The sequence below is a fragment of the Orycteropus afer genome, unplaced genomic scaffold, assembly GCF_000298275.1.
Source record: "Orycteropus afer afer isolate SDZICR_OR568_19922 unplaced genomic scaffold, OryAfe1.0 scaffold00003, whole genome shotgun sequence".
NCBI classification, from domain to species: Eukaryota; Metazoa; Chordata; class Mammalia; order Tubulidentata; family Orycteropodidae; genus Orycteropus; species Orycteropus afer.
Window position 1 is genome coordinate 24,831,379 of NW_006921590.1, and position 23,094 is coordinate 24,854,472.

Here is a 23,094-nt window from a genome sequence, read left to right on the forward strand (position 1 = left end):
AGCAGCCAATGAGGGAAAAAGTAGTCGAAGACTGACCTACTCACTAGGCTAACTGAGGTTGCCGGTAATGCTGTGTTAAGTCCAAACTCCATTCCTCTGCCAAATTGTATGACATTTTAGAAAAGTTAGTCCTGGGTAGACATGTCAGAAAATGAAATTATGTTACTTGTTTATGAAACCATTTTGGATTTTTTGTTTGTTTTCGTGTTATTTGTGCTAGAGCACAAAAAAAAAATAATATTTTTGTGCTTGGCTACTTGGAAAACCCAGAGATTATGTATGGAAGGATTACATTTATCCAATAATAATAATAAATAACATTAATGAAATATACTTAAATGCCTGCATTGGGCATAAATTAGACCTATCTTTTCTCATTTTGCAATATTTTCTTTCTTTCTTTGTTTAGTTTGCTAAGCAAGCTTCTCCAACTTCCTCCAGCTCCCTCTCCCACCCCCAAAATATAAGTGTTTTAAAATTAAGCACAAATAAAAAGTAGGTTGGTATACTGTATTTATTATGCATTGTATTTTCTGAGTAGAAGAAATTCATAGAACCAGGTATTTATACACTACCAAGAAAATATTTTTGTATTTTGGAACATGCGACCCGCTTATTTTCAAGGCACAGGAAAAGGAAATAAGAACATTTAAAATGTCCATAATTTGATTTCTGGGAAAGCACTTTTACTAATGATGTTCTAATGCATCAAGTATAAAGAAATGCATTGCTAGTCATTTTATTTCCAAAAAGGTGTAGCCAGTTTACAACTCCTGGAAAATATTTTCAACTAAGTAATATCATCCAGGAAAGCCTTGCATGTGAGGATGTACTTTTGTTTACTTGTTTCTTTTATAGAAGCTAAACCTTCTCTAGAGGCTAATAAAGTATTTCTATGTATTATGTATATTATACAACTCCTGATAAATATGACCCTTGCCTTGGGTTATAGATTTAGAAGTGTCTGTCAGGAATAAAATTAGGACTTTCAGTAAAAGATTGCAAAGTAAAAGCATTTTTTACCTTATCCCTCATTTGTGAAACTCTCCAAAAATAACAAAAGAAATTAGAAATACAAAAGAATAGCCACAACCTCATGCCACAAATGATGACAAAACCAACTAAGTATTCTTAAACTTGGATGTTAATGAGAGAGGATTTGGAGAACTGACACATATTACCTCACACTTCAACCAGTAATCAGGTTTCACTAAAAGTAATTGCCATAATCCTGAGAGAGCTGGTGAGCAAAACCCAGGGTTATTGTAGACCGTAAGACGAGCAGGGAGTATACCTATAGGAACACAGTTTAACAGAGGAGGTAGAAATCATGAGAAAATGAACGATATTCCATTTTTATCATTTGTAACTAACAACTCAGGCCATGGACGCTGCCAGTAATGATGGGAAAGAAAGCAGTGACCATTACAGAGAAATTTTACTTAAGGGACTTTGTGTGAGTCTACAGCCCTAATGTGGGAGAAATAATTTGATGAGAAGGTATTTAGATAACATGTATATATCAAAGCTGCTGACTCAATTCCACGTATACCTCCCTTATAGTTAAATGGGTAGCCCTTGTCAAAGAGGGTTAATCAGAAAGAGGCAGCTCAGTATGTACGCATAGAAACTGCAAGAGAAGAGGAGAAGAAATTATCAGGAAAACATAGATAAATCCTCACTAAAAAAGGAATTACTTAAGGAAACAGTAGAATAATTCTGGCAAATAGTTCTGTAAAGTTTCAAAGAAATGATGAGAACATGACTTCTCTAAAAAAAAGAGTACAAAGAATTGACAAGACAATAGAAAGTGAAGAAAAGCAAGCTGGTAGTCTTGGGAAAGCAATGGAGAAGAGAAAAATGTAGAGATGTAGGACATATTAGAAGCAACAACAACAAAGAGAATAAACATGACTAAAAACACAGTTGGTATGCAAAGGAGGAAGCCAAAAAGGAAATAGAAGAAATGGAATATCATCAACAGAGAGTCAAACTCATTGGGGTTTTAAAGGAATAGACTTCTAACCCTTTTCAAAAATACTCAGTCTGTTTCCCAGATAACAGTGGGCTTTTGACTGAAATGCGATGAGCAGAATTTAAAGTCTGCAATACTGGTCTCTCAGAGAATTTTTACCTGGACATCTCAAATTTCCATAAAGATAACACTGTCTGATGTTTATTGACCTGATGCAAAGCCTGGATTCTAATTTTGCTATGACCTTACTGAGAGTTCCTAAGTCATACAATAAAGTATCTTTGCCTCTTAATTTCCATAATTATGAAATATCAATCTGAAATATACCTTAACCTGTCATGTCAGACCAAATGAGAATAGCTGGGAAAATCCACTTGATTGGATTCTTCCATTATAATGGAAAAATGAATCTACCACTATTTTGATTAGATGTTTTATTAATATACTGAATTGACCAGCAATGAGATATCTGAAAGGGAAATTGAGGACATGATTCCATTTATAATAGCATCTATGAGAATAAAAATATTTAGATAAATCTAACTTGGAATGAAAAAAAGACTTATACATTGAAAATTATAAAACACTGCTGAAAGAGATTAAAGAAGAATTAAATAAATGGAAAGATGTTTCATGTTTATGGATTGAAAAATTGATATTGTTAAGGTGTCAATACTTCCAACAGAGATCTATAGATTCACTGCAATCCCATCAAAATTCCAACAGCCTTCTTTACAAAAATGGAGAAACCAATCCACAACTTTTTATGGAAAGGCAAGAAGCCCCAAATAGCTAAAGCAATGTTGAAAGAGAAGAAAAAAGTAAGAAGACTCACAGTTCCCGATTTTAAAACAAATTATAAAGCTAAATAACTGGTTGTTGTTGTTGTTATTTGCCATCAAGTCGGCCCCGACTCATAGTGACCCCTCCTTGGGTTTCCAAGGCAGTATCACTATGGAAGTTGGAATGCCCAATCTTCCTTCTGAGGAGTGGCTGGTGGGTTTGAACCACCAGCCTTCTGGTTAGTAGTCCAGTGCCTTAGGCACTATGCTACCAGAGCTCCACTAGTATAATAATACACATATAGACTGATGGAACAGAATTGAAAGGCCAGAAATAAACCCATGCATCTTTGACCAGCTGATTTTTCAGAAGGGTGCTAAGTCCATTTCATGGAGGAAAAAGAGTCTGTTTAATAAATGGTGTTGGGAAAATTAGATCCCCACATCAAAAGATGAGGAAATTGAAGATTTCTACCAACTTCTGCAGTCTGAAATTGACCAAACATGGAATCAAGATGTGTTGATTATCACTGGTGACTGGAATGAAAAAGTTGGAAACAAAGAAGAGCTACCAGTAGTTAGAAAATATGGCTTTGGTGATAGAAATAGCACTGGAGATCACATCATAGAATTTTGGAAGAGCAACAATTTTTTCATTGCAAATACCTATTTTCAACAATATAAGTGATGACTATATACGTGGACTTCACCTGATGGAATACACAAGAATCAGATGGACTACATCTGTGGCAAGAGGTGATGGAGAAGTTCAGTATTTTCAGCCAAAACAAGGCCAAGAGCTGATTGTGGAACAGACCATCAACTGCTCATATGCACGTTCAAGTTGAAGTTGAAGACAATCAAAACAAGTCCATGAGAGCCAAAATATGACCTTGATAATATCCCTCCTGAATTTAGAGACTATTTAAAGAATAGATTTGATGCACTGAACACCAGTGAGCAAAAATTAGGGGAAATGTAGGATGACATCAATAAAATCATCCATGACAGGAGCAAGAGGTCATTAAAAGGACAAGAAAAGAAGAAAAGACCAAAATGGATGTCAGAAGAGACTCTGAAACTTGCTCTTGGGTGGAGAGTAGCTAAAGTGAATGGAAGAAATGACAAGATAAAAAGATGAACAGAAGATTTCAAAGAGCAGATCGAGCAGACAAAGCCAATCACTATACTGAAATGTGCAAAGACCTAGAGTTGGAAAATCAAAAGGGAAGAACATGCTCAGCATTTCTCAAGCTGAAAGAACTGAGGAAAAAATTTAAGCCTCGGGTTGCAATATTGAAAGATTCTATGGGCAAAATATTGAATGATGCAGGAAGCATCAAAAGAAGATGGAAGGAATACACAGAGTCACTCTACCAAAAAGAACGGTTGATCTTCATCTATTTCAGGAGGTGGCATATGATCAAGAACCAATGGTACTGAAGGAAGAAATTGAAGCTGCACTGAAGGAATTGGTGAAGAACAAATCTCCGGGAATTGACAGAATACCCATTGAGATGTCTCAACAAACTGATACCCCACTGAAGGCACTCACTTGGTTGTGCCAAGAGATTTGGAAGACAGCTACTTGGCCAACTGACTGGAAGAGATCCATATTTGTACCCATTCTAAAGAAAGGTGATCCCACAGAATGTGGAAATTATCAAACAATATCATTAATATCACATGCAAGTAAAATCTTACTGAAGATAATTTAAAAATTATTGCAGCAGTATATTGATGGAGAGCTTCCAGAAATTCAAGCTGGATTCAGAAGAGGACATAGAACCAGGGTTATCTTTGCTGATGTCAGATGGATCTTAGCTAAAAGCAAAGAATACCAGAAAGATGTTTACTTATGTTTTATTGACTATGCAAAAGCATTTGATTGTGTGGATCATAACAAATTATGGATAACATTGAGAAGAATGGGAATTCCAGAACACTTGATTGTACTCATGAAGAACCTGCACATAGATCAGGAAGCTGTCGTTCAAACAGAACAAGGGATACTGCATGGTTCAAAATCAAGAAGGGAGTGCATTAGGGTTGTATCCTTTCACCATACTTATTCAATTTGTATGCTGAGCAAATAATCCGAGAAGCTGGATTATATGAAGAAGAATGTGGCATCTGTATTGAAGGAAGAATCATTAACAACCTGTGATATGCAGACGATACAACTTTGCTTGGTGAAAGTGGGGATGACTTGAAGCACTTACTGAAGAAGATTAAAGACTACAGCCTGTAGTACGGATCACATCTCAATATAAAGAAAACAAGAATCCTCACAACTGGCCCAATAAACAGCTTCACAGTGGATGGAGAAAAGATTGAAGTTGTCAAGGATTTCATATTACTTAGTTCTACAGTCAACACCAATGGAAGCAGCAGTCAAGACATCAGATGACGACGTATTGTATTGAGCAAATCTTCTGCAAAAGAGCTCTTTCAAGTGCTGAAGAGCAAAGAAGACTTCTTGAAGACTAAGGTGCACTTAACCCAAGGATGATATTTTCAATCACCTCTTATGATGTGAGAGCTGGACAATGAATAAGGGAGAGCAAAGAAGAGTTGATGCTTTTGAGTTGCGGTGTTGGAGAATGCTAAGAGTACCATGGTCTGCTAAAATGAACAAATCTGTCCTGGAAGAAGTGCAACCAGAATGCTCCTTGGAAGTGGGAATGGCCAGACTTCATCTCACCTACTTTGGTCACGTTGTCAGAAAGAACCATTCCCTGGAGAAGGATATCATGCTTGGTAAAGTGGAGGGTCAACAAAGAAGGGGAAGGCCCTCAATGAGATGGATAGACAAAGAGGCTGCAACAACGGGCTCAGGTATAAAAGGATTGTGAGACTGGCACAAGACCAGGCAGTATTTCGTTCTGCTGTGCATGGAGTCATTATGAGTTGGACACAACTTGATGTCACCTAACAACAACAACCACATGCATAAAAATGAAACAGGATTCATTACTAATCAAAAACCCATACCAAACCAGTTGCTGTCAAGTTGATTCCAACTCAACACCATACACAAAAACAAATTCAAAATGAATTAAGGAAATATGAAAAGTAAAACCATAAAATTCTTAGAAGAAAACACATGGGGCAACGTTATTGGGCCTAGTTTTTAACAATGGTTTATCTAATAAAATAACAAAAGTACAAACAGTAAATGATCATATAGATAAATGGGGCTTCATAAAAATTGAAAACATTTGTTCTTCAAAAGACTTGACAAAAAAAGTGAAAAGAAAAGCTATCAACTGGGAGAATCTTTAGGAGCTCTGGTGGTGTAGTGCCTAAGGCATCTGACTGCTAACCAGAAGGCTGGCAGTTCAAATGCACCAGCCAATCCTCAGAAGGAAGATTGAGCAACTTACTTCCGTAGTGCTACTGCCTCGGAAACCCAAGGAAGGATTGCTATGAGTCAGATCTGACTCCACGACAGTGAGTTTGGTTTTTTGGTTTTGGGAGAATCTTTAGAAACAATCTATCTGATAAGAATCTAATAATCAAATATATATATAAAACTTCAACAACATAACAACAAAAAGACAACTTAATCATAAAATAGGCAGAGGACTTGAATACACATTTCACTAAAAAGGACATTCTAATTGCCACCAAACATGGAAAAAATGCTCAGCATCATTAGCCATCAGAAAGATGCAAGTCAAAACCACAGTGAGATATCATTACACTGTCACTAAGATAAATAAATAATAATAATAAATGTTAGCAAGGATGTGAGGAAATTGGAACCCTTACCCATTGCTAGTAGGAATGCAAATGGTACAGTCATTGTGGAAAACATTCCTCGAAAAATACTACAAATAGAACTGCCATATGACCCAGCAATTCCACTCCTAGGTATATACTCACAAGACTTGAAGACAGAGACTCAAACAGATGCTTATACTAGTGTTCATTGCACCACTATTCCCAAGAGCCAAAAGGTAGAAACAATCTAAATGCCCCCAAATGGAAGAAAGGATAAACGAAATGTGGTACATATATACAATGGAGTAGTACTCAACCAGTAAGAGAAATAATATTTTGTTACATGCTACAATAGGAATGGAGCTGGAAGACATTATACTGAGTGAAATAAGTCAATCACAAAAGGACAAATATTGTATGACCTCACTTACATAAAAAGATAAGAAAAGACAAATATATAGAGACCAAAGTTCATCACCAGGGGCAGGACAGAAATATAAGAGTTGTTAACAGTGAGGGAAAAATAACAATGATTAAGAGTATAGTTATACAACAGATTAATGTAATTGCTGTCAATAAGTTGTGCACCTGTAAAAACATGAATTGGCAAAAGTTGTGTGTGTATATATATATATAATTATTTTTTTTTTTTTACAACAATGACAAAAAAAAAGAAAGAAAGAAAGAGTGGCTGCTGAGGCTTCTTATGCACAATGATGAGGTCATGGAATTTGGTTCCTTGGTTTTCAGGTTTAAGGTCATTGTTTCATAGGACATCCCACTTAATTGACCTAATAATGTGTTGAGTGGTTCTGTTTTACCTCCTAGTTTGTTATGTAGTGCCTGTGGGTCTTAAAAACTTGCAAGTGGCCATCCAAGGTACAACTATTTGTCTGTATTTACCTGGAACAAGAGAGGAAGAAGGAAAATCAGCAATAGGAGGAAGAAATGGGATGTGTGGCTAATTGCCTCCATGAATAACTGCCCCCTTTTCCATGAGATCAGAAGGACTGGATGGTGCCCAACTACCATTACTGAATATTTTTATCAAAGACTGTAGAAGAATCCTGATCAAAAGGAAAGAAATACAGAACAGAATTTCAAATTCTCATGGGCTCCAGACTTTCTGGAGCCATGGAGGCTAGATGAGCCCTGTAACTATTATCTTGAGACAATCTTTAAACCTTAAACATTAACCAAAAATATACCCTCGATTCTTCTTAAACCAAATAATAGTTTAGCTTAAGTAATAAAGAATGTCTACCTTGAACGTTGTGCTCTTTTAAGGTCTGTCTATACGGGATGAAATTGACAACATCAACTTGAAAGATTAGGTTGGAAACTTAAGGGAGAGTAAATTTATGTTAATGAAGAAAAAACAACTTGGGAAAGGAGGATGAGAATGCTTGTACAACCCAAAGAATGCAATCAATATCACTGAATTGTGCATGTAGAAATTGTTTTATTGGTGTATGTTCTGTGTATATTCTCAACAAAAATTATACACACACACACACACATATACTAAACTGAGTAGCTTTCAAATGGTTGGGGTAGTTCTTTCATTTTTGAATGCTAAAAGCTGAGAGAGATGTATATTATTTAGATTTTCTTGATAAAATTAAAGTTTGGCTGTCTCTAGTTTCTGAATTCAAATTATAATAAAGTTCATGGAGTCAATTCTCTCAATTTTTCCTCTGGCTTCCTGCCCTTTGGCCACTGCACTCCTAATTTCTGGCTTACTTGGTAGTGCTTGGGGAAAATGAAAAGAAATAAAATTCAAGTCAGTCAATTCTGTAGCTTATGAACAGCTCTAGTAAAAGTTTAGTGGGGGACAAATTATTGGCCATAATCTGTTTCAAAAGTATCTATAGAATTCAATTGTCAATTGTTTCAATTATTATTGCTCTAGGATGAAAAGTGAGAGTTGGCAACATTTTACTTTCATGATGCAGTAAATAATTGAATATTTTAAGTACTATGTGGGAACTTTTTATATGTCAGTGCCTTAAGATGTCTGTTACTAATTTAAATCAAATTTTTTTAAAAGCTATTTTTCAGAGTTAATGATATCATCCTTTTTCTTCTATTTAGGCAGCTCATGGCCGAAGGGGACATCCAGGCCCACAGGTACAATGAGTTTTTTCTGAATTCAAAAAGATAAATATTCAGTGTCTGTTCTGGTTGCCTAGTGCAGCTCTGACTAGAATATACCACAAATGGGATGGCTTGAACAAACAGGAGTTTATTCTCTTATAGTTTGGAGGCTAGAAGTCCGAGTTCAAAGTGCCAGGCTCTAAGGGTTGTGTGAAAGCTCCTTGACCTTGAGCCTCAGCTCTGCCTCTTGCTCCTGGCCCACTGAAACTAGAGGCATCTCTTCACTCAATCAGCTGCTGGCTGCTGAGGCTAAGCCCAAAGTTGACAAATAAAATGGCATAGTCCCGATGTTACCAAACCACACAGCAGGCCATTCATTCAATTCCATTGTAAGTCCCAAGGTGGGTAGAGCATGGCAGGTTGCTGAACACTGACATGTCTACATGCAGGGTCCAAGTGTGCCATAAGCTGGAGACCATTTCCAAAACAGCTTCTTATATACAGGAAGCAGACCACATATCCAAAGCAGCTACTCAGTTGCTTCAGTAGATTCCACCATGAAGTTAATTACTAATCTCACCATGGGGAATAACTACATCCAACTGCCCACCCACTCAACCAGGCCCAGACAGGTTGACACATAGACTTAACTACCACAGTGTCTAATTAATGTAGTGGAATAAAGGTTCTGTAAAGGCTTTTCCAAAGCTAAAATTCATTTTGCTTTTTGGTAATATTGGTTATGGAAAATTTTGAGCACTTTTATCAAAGATTTTTATCAAATGACTAGAGACAATGCTTGGCCCAATTACTGTTTAATTTAATTTTGTTTGGATTTCAAGTGAAAACTCTAATAACTCAGTAGGTGACTGCTCTTTCAGATTTTTGTTCAACTAACTCTGAAGCCTTTCTTACCATTTGCATAAAATCCCATATAAGCCAAGAAAATACAATAAAACCCTAATACAAATTAAGGATTCTTGATGTTTTATTCAAAAAGTTAACTATACCAAAAACTGTATCATATGCCCTTAGTACACATTGGTTTACAATTTATAACCTCATAATACATAGTTTATTAACCTGTAACATTTATGAAAGAGAGTTGTGACTTAGAATTTTATAAAATTGAGGAAATACATCCTCAGATTAAAAATGCCTTCAGTATAAATAATATATCCACTCTAGATTTTAAAGAAAAACATCTTAAACACTGCCAGACAGAAAAGATAGTTTTACCTGTAAAGAAATTATAAATCACATTACAGCATAAATAATACATGCCAGAAAACAACAGAGTAGTATCTTCACAGTGCAAAGGAAAAATAAGTATTAACCTAGAATTTTATACCTTGCTAAACTATGAGTAAATATAAAATAAACATTTTCAGATAAACAAAGACTAAGAGAGTTTACCATCCACAGACATACTTCCCACCCCATTTCAAGATTAGACTTCAACAAAAAAGAGAACAATCACATAAAGTTGGCATGAAATAAATAAAATGAGATAGGAGAGAGATGTTGAGGAATTTCTTCTTTCTGGTTTATATAGAAAGAGTATCAGTGAGGAACATTTAATCATATCCAACTGGATAACAACTGAGATATAAACTTAGGCTGTCCTAACAGTTTCTCAAAGCAAGCTATCTTGATCCTTCCTTACTCTTTTTGGAATTCTTATTTATGGCAAAGGTCAATGACAATGTGAAGAAAACTTTTGTTACGTAGATATTTAGCCTATTTGAATAGAAATATAATGATATAAGGTGCCTGGAGTTTTCGAAGAAAATGTGAAGTAAATTAAGTTTTTTGAGGCCGATACTCACTCCTTACTTATTGACATGGTTATGTTCCAAAGACCAGTTATGGAAAAATCAGTGTTATATAAAAATGGAGGATGACCACATCAGATCACAAAATGGAGAGTCACTACATCATTACATAGGTGCCACATTACATAGTTACATGACTGCCAAATTACGTCATTATGTAATTGCCAAATTTCTTATTACAAAACTGCCAGATTTCATCCTGTGTAACTGCCAAACCACTGAGAATCATGACCCAGCCAAGTTGATACATAACTTTAACCATCACAGCCAGCATTACTCTTTTTTTTTTTTTCCTATTGTGATTTGGGTGAAGATTTACAGAGTGAATTCACTTTCTATACAGCAGTTCACATATACTTTGTCTCATGTCATTGCCCAGAGTTTACCACAATGCAACAGCTTCCCTCCCACTTCCTCCCCATAGTTACCACTTCCCAGTGTCCATCCCTCCATACTCTCCTGCCACCTGAGCTGTCTCCCTGTGCATAAGTAGCCCTTCCTTCTCCCATGATTGTTCTCTCCAGGGCGTGTATCTACTTGAGGTAAATGTTTAACTCACATGCCTGTACTTTGTTTGGCTGGAAACCACAGGTGTGGGTTCAATTCCAGACCTGAAGGGAAGCTAGGGGCCATAGTCTCAGTGGTTCCACCAGGCTCTATTGGACCAGCAAACCTGGTCCCAACCATCTTTTTTTTTTTTTTCCTCCAAATGATTTTGAGTTTTGTTCCACATTGTTCTCCCTCTCTATCCAGGATCTCCTACATCCCTTCCAAGTGGATGACAGTGGTAGCCGGGCACCATCTAGTTCTTCTGGCACAGCCAGCATTACTCTTGCCTTGCATCTTAGCATTCAATGTATGCCAGACATACATTGTTAATGCCCAAAATAGTCAGATAGTAGATTTTTTACTATTGTCATATATGCAAATGTCAGATAATGAGATAGTTGACAAGTGAAAAGTAGGTGTAGATAAAACATACTATGAATATTATAGAAAAGAAGGAAATATGTGTATGTGTGTATGTATGTATATATATAAAGACTAGGAGGAAATACACTAAAATTATTAACTGTGGTTGTTAGCTTTGCTTGATTGGATCATAGAATATTTTTATTTTCTTCTTTGTATTTTACCTTATTTTTCTTTTTTTTTTTTTAAAGTCACACATTATCATTGTGATTGGAAAAATATTGATAACGTTGCCCATAAAGGAGACAAAGTCCTCAGGGAACATTGTTAACAGATTGATTCTTTCTCATCACAGGGAAAAAGAGGAGACCCAGGCCCAGATGGACTTGAAGGCTTACTTGGACTAAAGGGGCCTCAGGTATATATCAGAACTAATAAGAGTGTTAAGATAAAGAGAAGTTTATGTCTTCCCACTTGGGAGTGACCTGAGACTTTGATAGTAACCCTCAAAACCTGTTGCAGAATTACAGATGTTTAAAGTGAATTCAGGGTAATAAGTTTAATAAAACAACCCTATCTTGAGTTGCATAGCACTTGGTCTTCTTTATCTTTATTACCAGTCAAGAGGTTAAAGAATGAACACCTTGGCAACTATCCCTATGCATTAGGTTCAGGCTGACTAGGGTGTCCCAGGGAGACATTGAGCCAAGGAAAATGTTGAACCACAAATCTGGACACTGTGGTAAATTTAGTATAGTAAGAGCTCAGTGTTACATAGTTGGATGTCCATGGTATATAAAAATGACTTGATTCTAGGAAAAATTGTTCCAAATACAGCTGGAGTCTTCAGCAGGGTGATAATAGTGTGACATTCAGCCTGTTTTTTTCTAGCTCACTTTTCCAGGGAGATGCGTCGGGCACTTTTTCCTTTGCAAGGAACAAGCCATGGTTGGCTCTTTACCCTGAACACACAAGGGGAAAGGAAGCCAGTGCCAGAGAGGGCAAAATGCAGCCTAAAATAATAAATGAGAAGAAAAAGGAGGTCCTAGGAAATGCTGACATGAGAGAAGTTTAGACCACAAAAAGCTAGAACATATTTTCCTCCCCAAACTATTCATTTTGAAAACTTGAGAAATAATTGTTCTGTTTGTCGTATGCATGACAACCAGTGGTTCTGCTATTTTTCAAAAGTGTAATCCACATAGTTTGAAAAATAAAAGAACTACAATATGTTGGCAGCTTGGTGCATGGAAGTTGACCAAAATATCCCTAACATCTGAAGAGAAATTTTGTCCACATTTATCAAGATTTTAGAGCGTTCTTCTGTTGGACTTCTGTGTGTTTCTAGCTTTATTCCTTTTTCTTTGTCATTACTGGCCAGTTGAAGAAAGTTGGGACTGGGGTCATAGAGAAGCATTTCAATAAGTTATTTCATGCTACACTGGTAATATTATAATATCCCTTCTTCCATTTTATAGAATATATTCTTTTTCATGACATATTTTAAAGGGAAATGTAAAACACAAACATAATGTGGATGTTGCTCTGAATAGTATATGGAAGCCAAAGTTAATAAGCAATATAATACTCTCAAGTAGAAAATCCAAATTATATCTTACCATATGGCATATCTTATTTGTGATCAGTCTGCAGTGCAGTTATTGAATACAAAATCCATGTAAGTGTTCTGATTCCACATTTATGTAATTAAGGATTTTTTGTTGTTGTTGTTTTTAATGTAAGAAACAGATTTATTTAGAGTTTAAAGATGCTTCGGATAATAATAAAGCAATACTGAAAGACTCAGCTGTTCAGTATTTTTGCAAAGTCCCAATCACTTTAACTACAAATACCCAACCACCTAAATTTCAGATTGAGCCATCCTTGCACAGATGAGGGAGAGCTTGACAGATCAAGACAGAACAAAAAGCAGATTGGAGCTCTGTTTTGGTTCTCTAGTGCTGCTCTAACATAAAATACCACAAATGGGTGGCTTTAACAAACAGAGATGTGTTCTCTTACAGTTTAGGAGGCTAGAAGTCCAAGTCCAAAGTGCCAGCTCTAGGGGCTGGGTGAAAGCCCCTCAACCTTGGGCTTCAGCTCTGCCTCTTGCTCCCGGCCCATTGGAGCTGGAGGCATCTCTTCACTCAGGCAGCTGCTGGCTGCTGAGGCCGACAAGCCCCAGGCCAACAAGTAGAATGGCACAGTCCCAAGATTATCAAACAACATGGCAAACCACTAGTTCAAGTCCAAGAACAATCCTAAGATTGGCAGATAACATGGCAGGCTGCCAAATGAAGACTGGGCTACATGTGGGGTCTGAGAATGCCAAAAAGCTCAGAGACCTTCCTCAAAGCTGCTTGTTATACACTGGAAGCAGACCACATCTCTACAGCAGCTACTCAGCTGCTCCAGTAGATTCCACCATGGAGTTGATTACCAGTCTCCTCATGGAGAATAACTATATCCAGCTGCCCAGCTACTCAAAACCAGGCCCAGCCAAGCTGACATACAACATAACTACCACAACCTCTCTTTCCAATTTCTGTCCATGCCACTCACTTAGTACTTCCATGTGTAATGTCCAAATTATCATTCATGTGTTCTTTTTTAGGGAGAAAATAATGCTTTAATTCTATGTACTTAGGGTCCAAGAGGAGATGTTGGTGTGAAAGGAGAAAAAGGAGGTCTTGGAAGTAAAGGTCCCCAGGTATGTGATGAGAGAGAAAATGACTGCAGCTAGGTTTGTCCTTGGTCTTAATATGAATATCCTTGTTTCTTTCCTTCAGATGGAGTTATTTGACTTCAGAACTCGATTTGGTGGCCACATCAAATCCTAGTCGCCACCATGCAGAGCAGGTGGTTGATCTGGCTAACTCAGAAGTGGGAGATGGTTTCTAATCCCTCTTACCTCAGTTAATCATCAGCTATTATGGGTTAAGATTTTCTTCTGTATGTAAATCAGATCAATCACTCAACCAGAGACTTCCCATATGGTGTATATTCTTAGTGTCAAGGCTATACCCCGCTTGAGTGGTCCTGAACCCTGGCTGCACATTAGAACCTCCTGGGGAAACCATAAGACATTCTACTACCTGGGACCTCCCAGACCACTTAAGTCAGAATCTCTAGAAGTGGGGCCAAGATGTCTAATTTTAAAATCTCCCCAGCTGATTCCAGTGTACATCCAGTGTTGGGAATGACTGCCCCACAAAAGCATTTCTCCAAATTCAAAGAATCACCTGGGAAATTTGTTAAAATGCAAATTCTGATTCAGTAAATCTGCAGTGGAGCCTGGGAGTCTGCATTCCCACTGACCTCCCAGTTGAGGCTGCTGCTATTTGTCGCTGGACCATACTTTCAGTTGCAAGGACCTTGTTTACCTGCTATTATAGTATATATGTATTTGTTTAGTTGTTTTTCTGTCTCCCATTCTAGACTGTAAACTCCATGAGACCCTGGACTTTATCTTGTTTATGTTGTATCCTCAAAGCTTAGAAAAGCAATTCTTGGCACATAGTAGATCTCAATAAATGATAAATTAACCAGTAAATCAATGAATGAGACACAGTTAGGACCTGTGCTCTTGCTGACATGAAGAAAGCAGGAGTCCATGACTTTGTGTCCATTAGTTAAACTGGGCAAGGGCCCAACACTTAAGTGACTATGTTCATCATCAAAATATTTAGGAAGCATTTACATAAAAAGCTTTTATCTCATGACACAATATTTCAAAGCATGTTAATTACTTTTCAGGAGGATATTATTAGTCCCTCGTTTTGATGAATATGCTTCAAAAACATGACAACTTCTTTTTCAATTTCATGGTAGAACTAAATTAATGAAAATAAACTACTTTGTGTTCACATCCTTAAAAGCTTGCTGGGATCATAATTTGAAATTTAGAGAAAAAAAAAAAAAAAACAGTAAATGCCAAGGAAAACATATTGGGCAATGATCTCATCTGTTTATATATAATATTGAGATGTAGATGGATGGAAATCCAAAGGACTTAGTATTTCCCTTGGTCTGGAATCCAAAGTTGTATCCAAATAGCTATCACTCAAAATAAGTTATTCCATTTGCCTTACAGTGTACCCTACGAGTGAGTCTCCTTTCATCTTGCTTTGGCTGTTTGGTCATAGTCATAAATCATTCAACCTTCTGGTATTGCCAGGGTTAATTAAAAGGCATCTCTTCTCTCTCTTCTAATTCTGTTTATCTGACTAGAAAGCAAGATTTTCTTTTTTCTTTGCTTTCTTGAAATACTCTCATCAACATAGTGAAAATGCTGTTTCAAAGATGTATGGAATTTACTATATCCAGAACATGATCTGAAATTGTTGTTTTCAAAAGAAAACCATGGGAGACAAACACAATCAGATACATAATAAGAGATTATTATTCTTTATTGGCTCTATTGATCCACTGCCATAGGTTTCATTTTGTCTTATAGCACATAAAGACCAATTGCTTGAGTGGAATAAATAGGAGTGCTTTCGAATAAATAGGAGTGCTTTAAAGTTTTTCTTAAGATACACATTTAGAAAAGGGGACATGATTTCTGTTGACAGTCTTTTGAAGGTTTCCTAACTTATGCAGTATTAGGAGCTCTCTGCATAAATCAACCATGTGCTAATGTAGCCAAGCATCTAACTATCATACAAAAGAAATGCAGTCCATAGCACAATGAAAAGTAGGAAATATCTTTGAAAGAAATGTTGTATTCTTTTACCTTTCTATGTTCCCTCCTTGTTTAATTTACCTTAAGGTCCTACCTCAACATATATGCTGTTGTATTTGGTTTGCTAGTATTTTGTTGAATTTTTTTGCATCCATATTCATGAGGGATATTGGTCTGTAATTTGTGTGTGACGTGTGTGATGTCTTTCTCTGCCCTTGGTATCAGGTTAATACTGGCCTCATAGAATGAGTTAGAAAGTGTTCCCTTTTTGTCTGTATTTTGGAAGTGTTTGAGAAAGATTGGTTTAATTTTTCTAAATGTTTGGTAGGATTCACCAGTGAAGCCATCTGGTCCTGGACTTTACTTTTTAGGGCGGTTGTGATTGCTGATCCAATCTCTTTACTTGTTATAGGTCTATTGAGATTTTATACTTCTTCTTGAGTAACTTTAGGTAATTTGTGTGTTCCTAGGAATTTATCCATTTCATCTAGGTTATGTAATTTGTTGGTGTAAAATTGTTCAGAAAATTGTTCTTGTAACTCTTACTTCTATAAGGTCAGAAGTAATTCCCATTTTCATTTCTGATTTTAGTTATTTGCATCATCTCTCTCTTTTTCTGTCATTCTAGCTAAAGGTTTGTCATTTTTATTGGTCCTTTCAAAGAACCAACTTTTGGTTTTGTTTTTGATATGCTTTGTTGTTTTTCTGTTCTCTTATTTTATCTATCTCCTCTCTAACCTTTATTATTTCCTTCCTTCTGCTAGCTTTGGATTTAGTTTTGGTCTTCTTTTGCTAGTTCCTCACAATGTAATGTTAGGTTATTGATTTGAGATCTTTCTTCTTTATTAATATATCATTTACAGGTATAAATTTCCCTCTGGGCACATCATTCACTGACTGTATCCCATAAGTTTTGATATGTTGTAATTTCATTTTCATTCATTTTCTAATCTCATTAGAAAATACTAATTGACCTTGTTATTTCTTGTCTGAGATTGGTTATTTATTTTCTACCATGTTAATTTGCTTTTTTTTGTTGTTGTTGATTCAGCATTCATTTGCTTATTATTTATTAGTTCTGACAAAGTTGTTTCTTACAGTCTCTGCTTGCTTTTCAATGTTTTTGTGGGAAGACAGGAGCTTGGAGTTGCCCACACATCCTTTTGCTGATGTTGTTCTCTGAAGATAGGTGATAGCAATGGGAATGGAAGAAGGGATGAATACAAAAAGTGCAACTTGCAGCTGATTTGTTTTGAAATGTGCCCTATAGAGAGAGGTCTAGGATGACTCTCAGGCTCTAGTTTGGATTTCAGGAGGAGTAAATGGTGGTACTAGTGCTTGGAGAATAGAATATGAAGCTAGAAGCATGACTTAGGACAAATATAATTATTTTTGACAATTCCTATGGAATATTCCACTGAGTGCTTTGGGCTAAATGAAACTCACTGCCATCCAGTCAATTCCAACTCATAGTGACCCTATAGGACAGAGTAGAACTGCTCCATAATTTCCAAGGCCATAAATCTTTAACAAAGCAGACAGCCACATCTTTCTCCCACAGAGCAGCTGGTGAGTCTAACCCATCAAACTTTCAGTTAGCACTCAAATGTTTTACCACTGTACCACCAGAGCTCCTGTGGCTTTGGACTACAGATGCACATATTTAGGAGCTATTACGTAGAAATGGTATGTGAATCCATGTAAATGTCACTCAGGAAGGAGAGAAGAAGTGAGAAAAGTAAGGTCAGACTTTTCTTACTTGGGGACATGTAAAAATTCAAGAGGCAAATAAAACAAGGGGAGTCTTGGAAAATTACTGAGAGGAGACCAGAAAAGTGCTAGGAAAACTATGGTATTTTGGGTTACAAAAGTTAATGGAAAAGTTTCAATTGTATCTGATCAAAGTCCAGTAAAGTAAGGACAGAAATATGTCAACGAGATTGAACATGATGGTCATTGGTTCTAGCTTCATGTAGTGTTGGAAGTGAAAGTTAAAAGCTATGATGGTGAAGAAATTTAGACTTCTCTTTTAAGATAAAGAAGAAAGGAGAAGAAAATGAAGGATTGTGTACAGATTATTATTATTATCTTCCTTAATATCCAATCCACTGTTCTATAATCCTTTCTATCGGGAGATGTTTTATGGCCAACTTAATACATTTAAAAAAAAAATTAAGGCCAAAACATAGTGAATGTCACAGTTTCTTTGTTTGTTTGTTTGTTTGTTTGGAGCAAAATCAATTTGCTAAGCACCATTCTTATTACACAGAATTGTTTTATTTACTTTTAAATTATAGCAACCATTCAAAAAATATTTGTGAAAATGAACTCAGTTCACTGGTGTTGAAATTACTTACAAGTACCTGTAAACAGTTTAACCAAAAGAGATTTTTGTTGCCATCTGGCTGGATATCCCAAAGGAAAAATCTGATCACAGTGTAAATAATCGAGGAAGGCAGTTGTGCTTCTCTGAATTGTGATTTGAAAATATTCAACTCTAAAACTGTTCCAATAAAGCATGCTTTCTAGATTGTTACAGGGACTTACTTTTATTTTATCTAATATAGTTTCCATGCAAATGCATAGACTGTGTATCCATTTGTGTAAGTTTTCTTATTTTGTTCTTCAATGAGATCTTGAAAGCTTTCTTATAACTTTATTGTTAAATTTATTCTTAGTATTTTACATTTTTCTCTTTTTGGTAAGTAGGAATTTATTTGCATTTACTTGTTCTAGCTTATTGCTCAAGCCAAAAAACCAAATTCACTGCCAACGAGTCAGATCTTACTCATAGCGACCCCTCCTTGGGTTTCCGAGGTGGTATCACTAGGGAAGTAGATCACCCGATCTTCCTTCTGAGGAGTGGCTGGTGGGTTTGAACCGCCAGGCTTCTGGTTAGCAGTCAAGTGCTACGAGGCAAAAATAAGAAAAGAAAAGAAAAGCAATTTTTGAATATTTATCTTGTACTGCCTTAAGAAATTTTATTATTCATACTTATTGTTTTTAGTAAAGTTTTTGAGCTTTCTAATATATAAATCACATTATTTGCAATTAAAAATAAATTTACCTTTACAAAAATGCTTTCACCAGGGTGAGGGACAAGTATGAGTTTAAGAGAAGTGTCACTTAAAATTCCTTCCTCAAATGCTAGACATTTTACTAACATCAGCCCTAAGAGTAAAACTGAAAACCTGAAATCTCTTTGGTAGAGTAGACTCACAAGGAACACACGCATTTATGCAGCATCTGGCATGAATTGCCTTGTTAATTTTCTTCTATTTACTAGTCTTTATATGACAGCTGCAATCCTTTTTTCCAGAGCAGAAATCAATACAGCCATAACTCTTTTCCCATGTGTAGTTCATTTTCTTCTTAGAAGAGACACGAAGGGTTCAAAGAGGAGTTGCTTTATGTTTTGTTTTGTTTCAGGGCTCTCCAGGACCAGGAGGAGAAGAAGGGAGTCAAGGTCATTTGGGAAGCCAAGGAACTAAAGTAGGTCACATTCATTACCTACTCACCAACATCGAGAATTTCTGCTAAAGGGAAGTGTGTCTGGTGCTATTAACTAAACATTTTCAACACAAAAGAGAACATATCTCATTGTGCCTATACCATGGTTTGATTCTTAAAGAACCAGCAACTTCTAAGGACATGGATGTGGACCAGGATTAAGTCAGAGGTTTCAATTTAGTATAATCTCATAAAGGGTTACACCCAGTCTGAACCAAGAACTCTCAGGGTAAGGAGGCTATTCTGGAGCAGGCGTTGCTTCTTAACTCTTCTTTCTGTCTTCTTTTCTTCCTCTTTCCCTGTCTACCTTCTTCCCTCCCTCCTTTGCTTTCTTCCTTTTCTTCATACATACAAATCTTTGCTTAACACCTTTTAAGACCAAAGCACTGTACTGGGCATTCAGCTAGGCTGGAAAGTCAGCTCCAGGAAGACAGGGATCTTGGTCTTCTTTGTTTTCTGATACATCCCTAGTGCTTAGAAAACTATCTGGCACATACTAAGTGCTTAGTAAATATTTGTTGACTGAATGAATTTCTGTGTGATACAATGTTAAATACCACATAAGCAGCAGTCAAAAAAATCAAACAACATATTACATTTGGTAAATGTGCTGCAAAAGACCTCATTAAAGTTTTAAAAAGCTAAGATGTCACCTTGAGGACTAAGGTATGCCTGACCCAAGCCATGGTATTTTCAGTCACCTCATATACATACAGAAGCTGGACAATGAATAAGGAAGACCAAAAAAGAATTGATGCCTTTGAATTATGGTGTTGGTGCAGAATATTGATTATACCATGGACAGCCAGAAAAATGAACAACTCTACCTTGGCCAAAGTACACCCAGAATGCACCTTAGAAGGAAGGATGGCAAGACTTCTTCCTATGTACTTTTGAACATGGTATCAGGAGGGACCAGTCCCTGGAGAAGGACATCATACTTGGTTAATTGGAGGACCAATGAAAAAGAAGAAGTCGTTCAACAAGATGGATTAACACAGTGACTGCAGCAATGAGCTCAAAACATAGCAGCAATTATGAGGATGGTGTAGGACTGGGCAGTGTTTTGTTCTGTTGCACACAGGGTCACTATGAGTCAGAGATGACTCAACAGCACTTAGCAACAACAACAACAATATAATGTTAAATATGACATGGAACCAACTCCCACAGAATCTGGAATATTTTTAAGAATATAATTTATGCTATAAAGTAGACTGGGATAAGGGGCTGAAAGTGAGGTTTAAAGTGCTAATTTGGGGGTTGGAGGAAGAGATCTCATAGAAGACACAGATTTGAGTGAGCATTGGAAGATAAGGAGAATTTTGGCAAGTAGATATGGAAAATGGATGAGGAATTCCAGGTAGAAGTATTGTGAAGGAAGGCATGGTATTTCAAAGTCCTGGGTGGAGGTATTTGGGGAATGAAAGATGGTCCTGTCTGGCTGGCTTATAAAGAACAAGAAAACCCATGATGACTGACTTTATTCAGTATCCAACCAAAACCAAACTCACTGCCATCAAGTTGTATCTGACTCATAGCAACCCCTCCTTGGGTTTCCAAGGCAATATCACTTTGGAAGTAGATTGCCCAATCTTCCTTCCGAGGAGTAACTGGTTAGTTTGAACCACCAGCCTTCTAGTTACCAGTCAAATGCCTTAGGCACTATGCCACCAGAGCTCCTACTCAGTATCCAGTGCACTGCTATTTAAACTTTTTGAATGACATGTATTAGCACAGCCAGACTTTTAGAAGCTTTTCAATAGGCAGGCCAGTATAGACCAAAAAACCAAACCAAACCAGTCTTCAGAACAAGCAGTGATGGTGTGACTTACCAAAGGCTGGCAGAAAGGGCTTGTGATGATCAGTAGGATTCTTCCAATAGGGACCTGAGGCAAAAAGAAGAGTGCTGATAACTTGAGGCCTCCAGCATAAGTGATAATACTGTCACAGAAATAGGAAAATCACGAAGGTGTAAGGGTGAAAAACAGCCACTTAGTTTTGGGGCTGGAAGAAAGCATTGAGGGCTGGCTGAAGATATGGGAATCATTTGAATTAAAAAAATTTTTCTTTTTTTTAAAGAAAGGAAACCTTTTAATAATGCCTACTTATAAGAAGGTTTGGAAGGAAGGTTGGGCAATCCTACTTCCGTAGTGATACTGCCTCGGAAACCCAAGGAGGAGTCGCTATGAGTCGGGGTCGACTCGACGGCAAACAACAACAACAACAATAAGAAGGTTGTCTTAGTTTGATAGTGCTGCTATGACAAAAATACCACAAGTGGATGGCTTTAACAAACAGGAATGTATTCTTTCACAGTTCAGGAGGCTAGAAGTCTGAATTCAGAGTGCTGGCTCTAGGGGCTGGGTGAAGGCCCCTCGACCTTGGGCTTCAGCTCTGCCTCTTGTTCCAGGCCCACTGGAGCTGGAGGCTTCTTCAGACCCATGCAACTACTAGCTGCTGAGGCTGATGAACCTGAGATTGGCAGATAAAATGGCATAATTCCAAATTTAGCAGGCCACACGGCAGACCACTGGTTCAAGTCCAGGGACTAGAGATGAAGACTCAGCCAAACGAAGGATCCAAACTTGCCAGAAAGCTAGAGACTGTTTTCAAAGCATCTCTTTATACATTGGAAGCAGGCCATACCCCAAAGTTAACTCCCCTTCACTACTTAGCTACTCACAGCAGATTCCACCATAGAGGTGAATATAATCTCATCATGGGGAATAACTACATCCAGCTGACAAACCACTCAAAACCACAGTTGCTCCAAGTCAACACATAACCTTAACTACCACAAAGGGTAAGAGGAAATAAGACAATGAATTATTAGAAAGGAAATAGAAGAAACAGAAAAACACACTGGTTGCTGAGAAGAGAGTATCAACTGAGACAGAAAGTTAAGGAGAGGAAGAGTGTAGAAGCCATCACTTCTGGTGACTAAGACCTTCCAAAGCATAAATCAAGAGTGGCAGTTAAAGGGAAGAAAAGGAAAGGCAAGCAAACTGCAAAGGAATGAACAATGTGTTTGTGGGGAGGAAATGAATACAGTGCTATGCACTACGCTATGGAGAAAATAGACTTTAAAGAAAAGGAAAGAGGAGGACATCAACTAATAGCACTGGCGAAGTCTAGGAAAGATTAGAGTTGGGGATATTTTTTTTTTCAATGATAGGATTGGCTGCAGTGTGTTAAAGAGGAGAGAAGAGAAAACCAGGATGGAAAAAGGAGAATGAAGATGTTAGAAAGCATAGAGAATTAATGGAGAAATTTCTAGACAGGATAAGATTGAAGGCATAAGGAAAGGGGTTAGCTTTGTAATGGAGAACATGCAGTACTGAAATGGTGGGGCTGGTAGTTGAGTGTTAATGACAGTTGATTAGAGTGTGAAATGGGATGCATGGATGGCAAGGATGATTGCCTTAAAAATGGAGAGATTTCGAGAGTCCCCGCAAGATGGTGGACTAGGCAAAAGGACTGCACAGACCCTCTTCAACAAAGAAAAGGGAAAACAATTGACACAGACACAGAAGATAATCTTGGACCCCTGAGCCTTGAAGGGAAGGATAC

General features: G+C 37.1%; 1 protein-coding gene across 1 annotated transcript in view; it reads left to right on the top strand.

Moving 5' to 3' along the window:
- Nucleotides 1–23,094, top strand: part of COL6A6 (collagen type VI alpha 6 chain) — a 151,192-nt gene that overhangs the window by 54,236 nt on the left and 73,862 nt on the right. The window contains exons 20-23 of the mRNA XM_007936829.2: nt 8,578–8,613; nt 11,683–11,745; nt 13,975–14,037; nt 19,441–19,503. Coding sequence (XP_007935020.1) covers nt 8,578–8,613; nt 11,683–11,745; nt 13,975–14,037; nt 19,441–19,503 — 225 coding nt within the window. The remainder of the gene's footprint in view (nt 1–8,577; nt 8,614–11,682; nt 11,746–13,974; nt 14,038–19,440; nt 19,504–23,094) is intronic.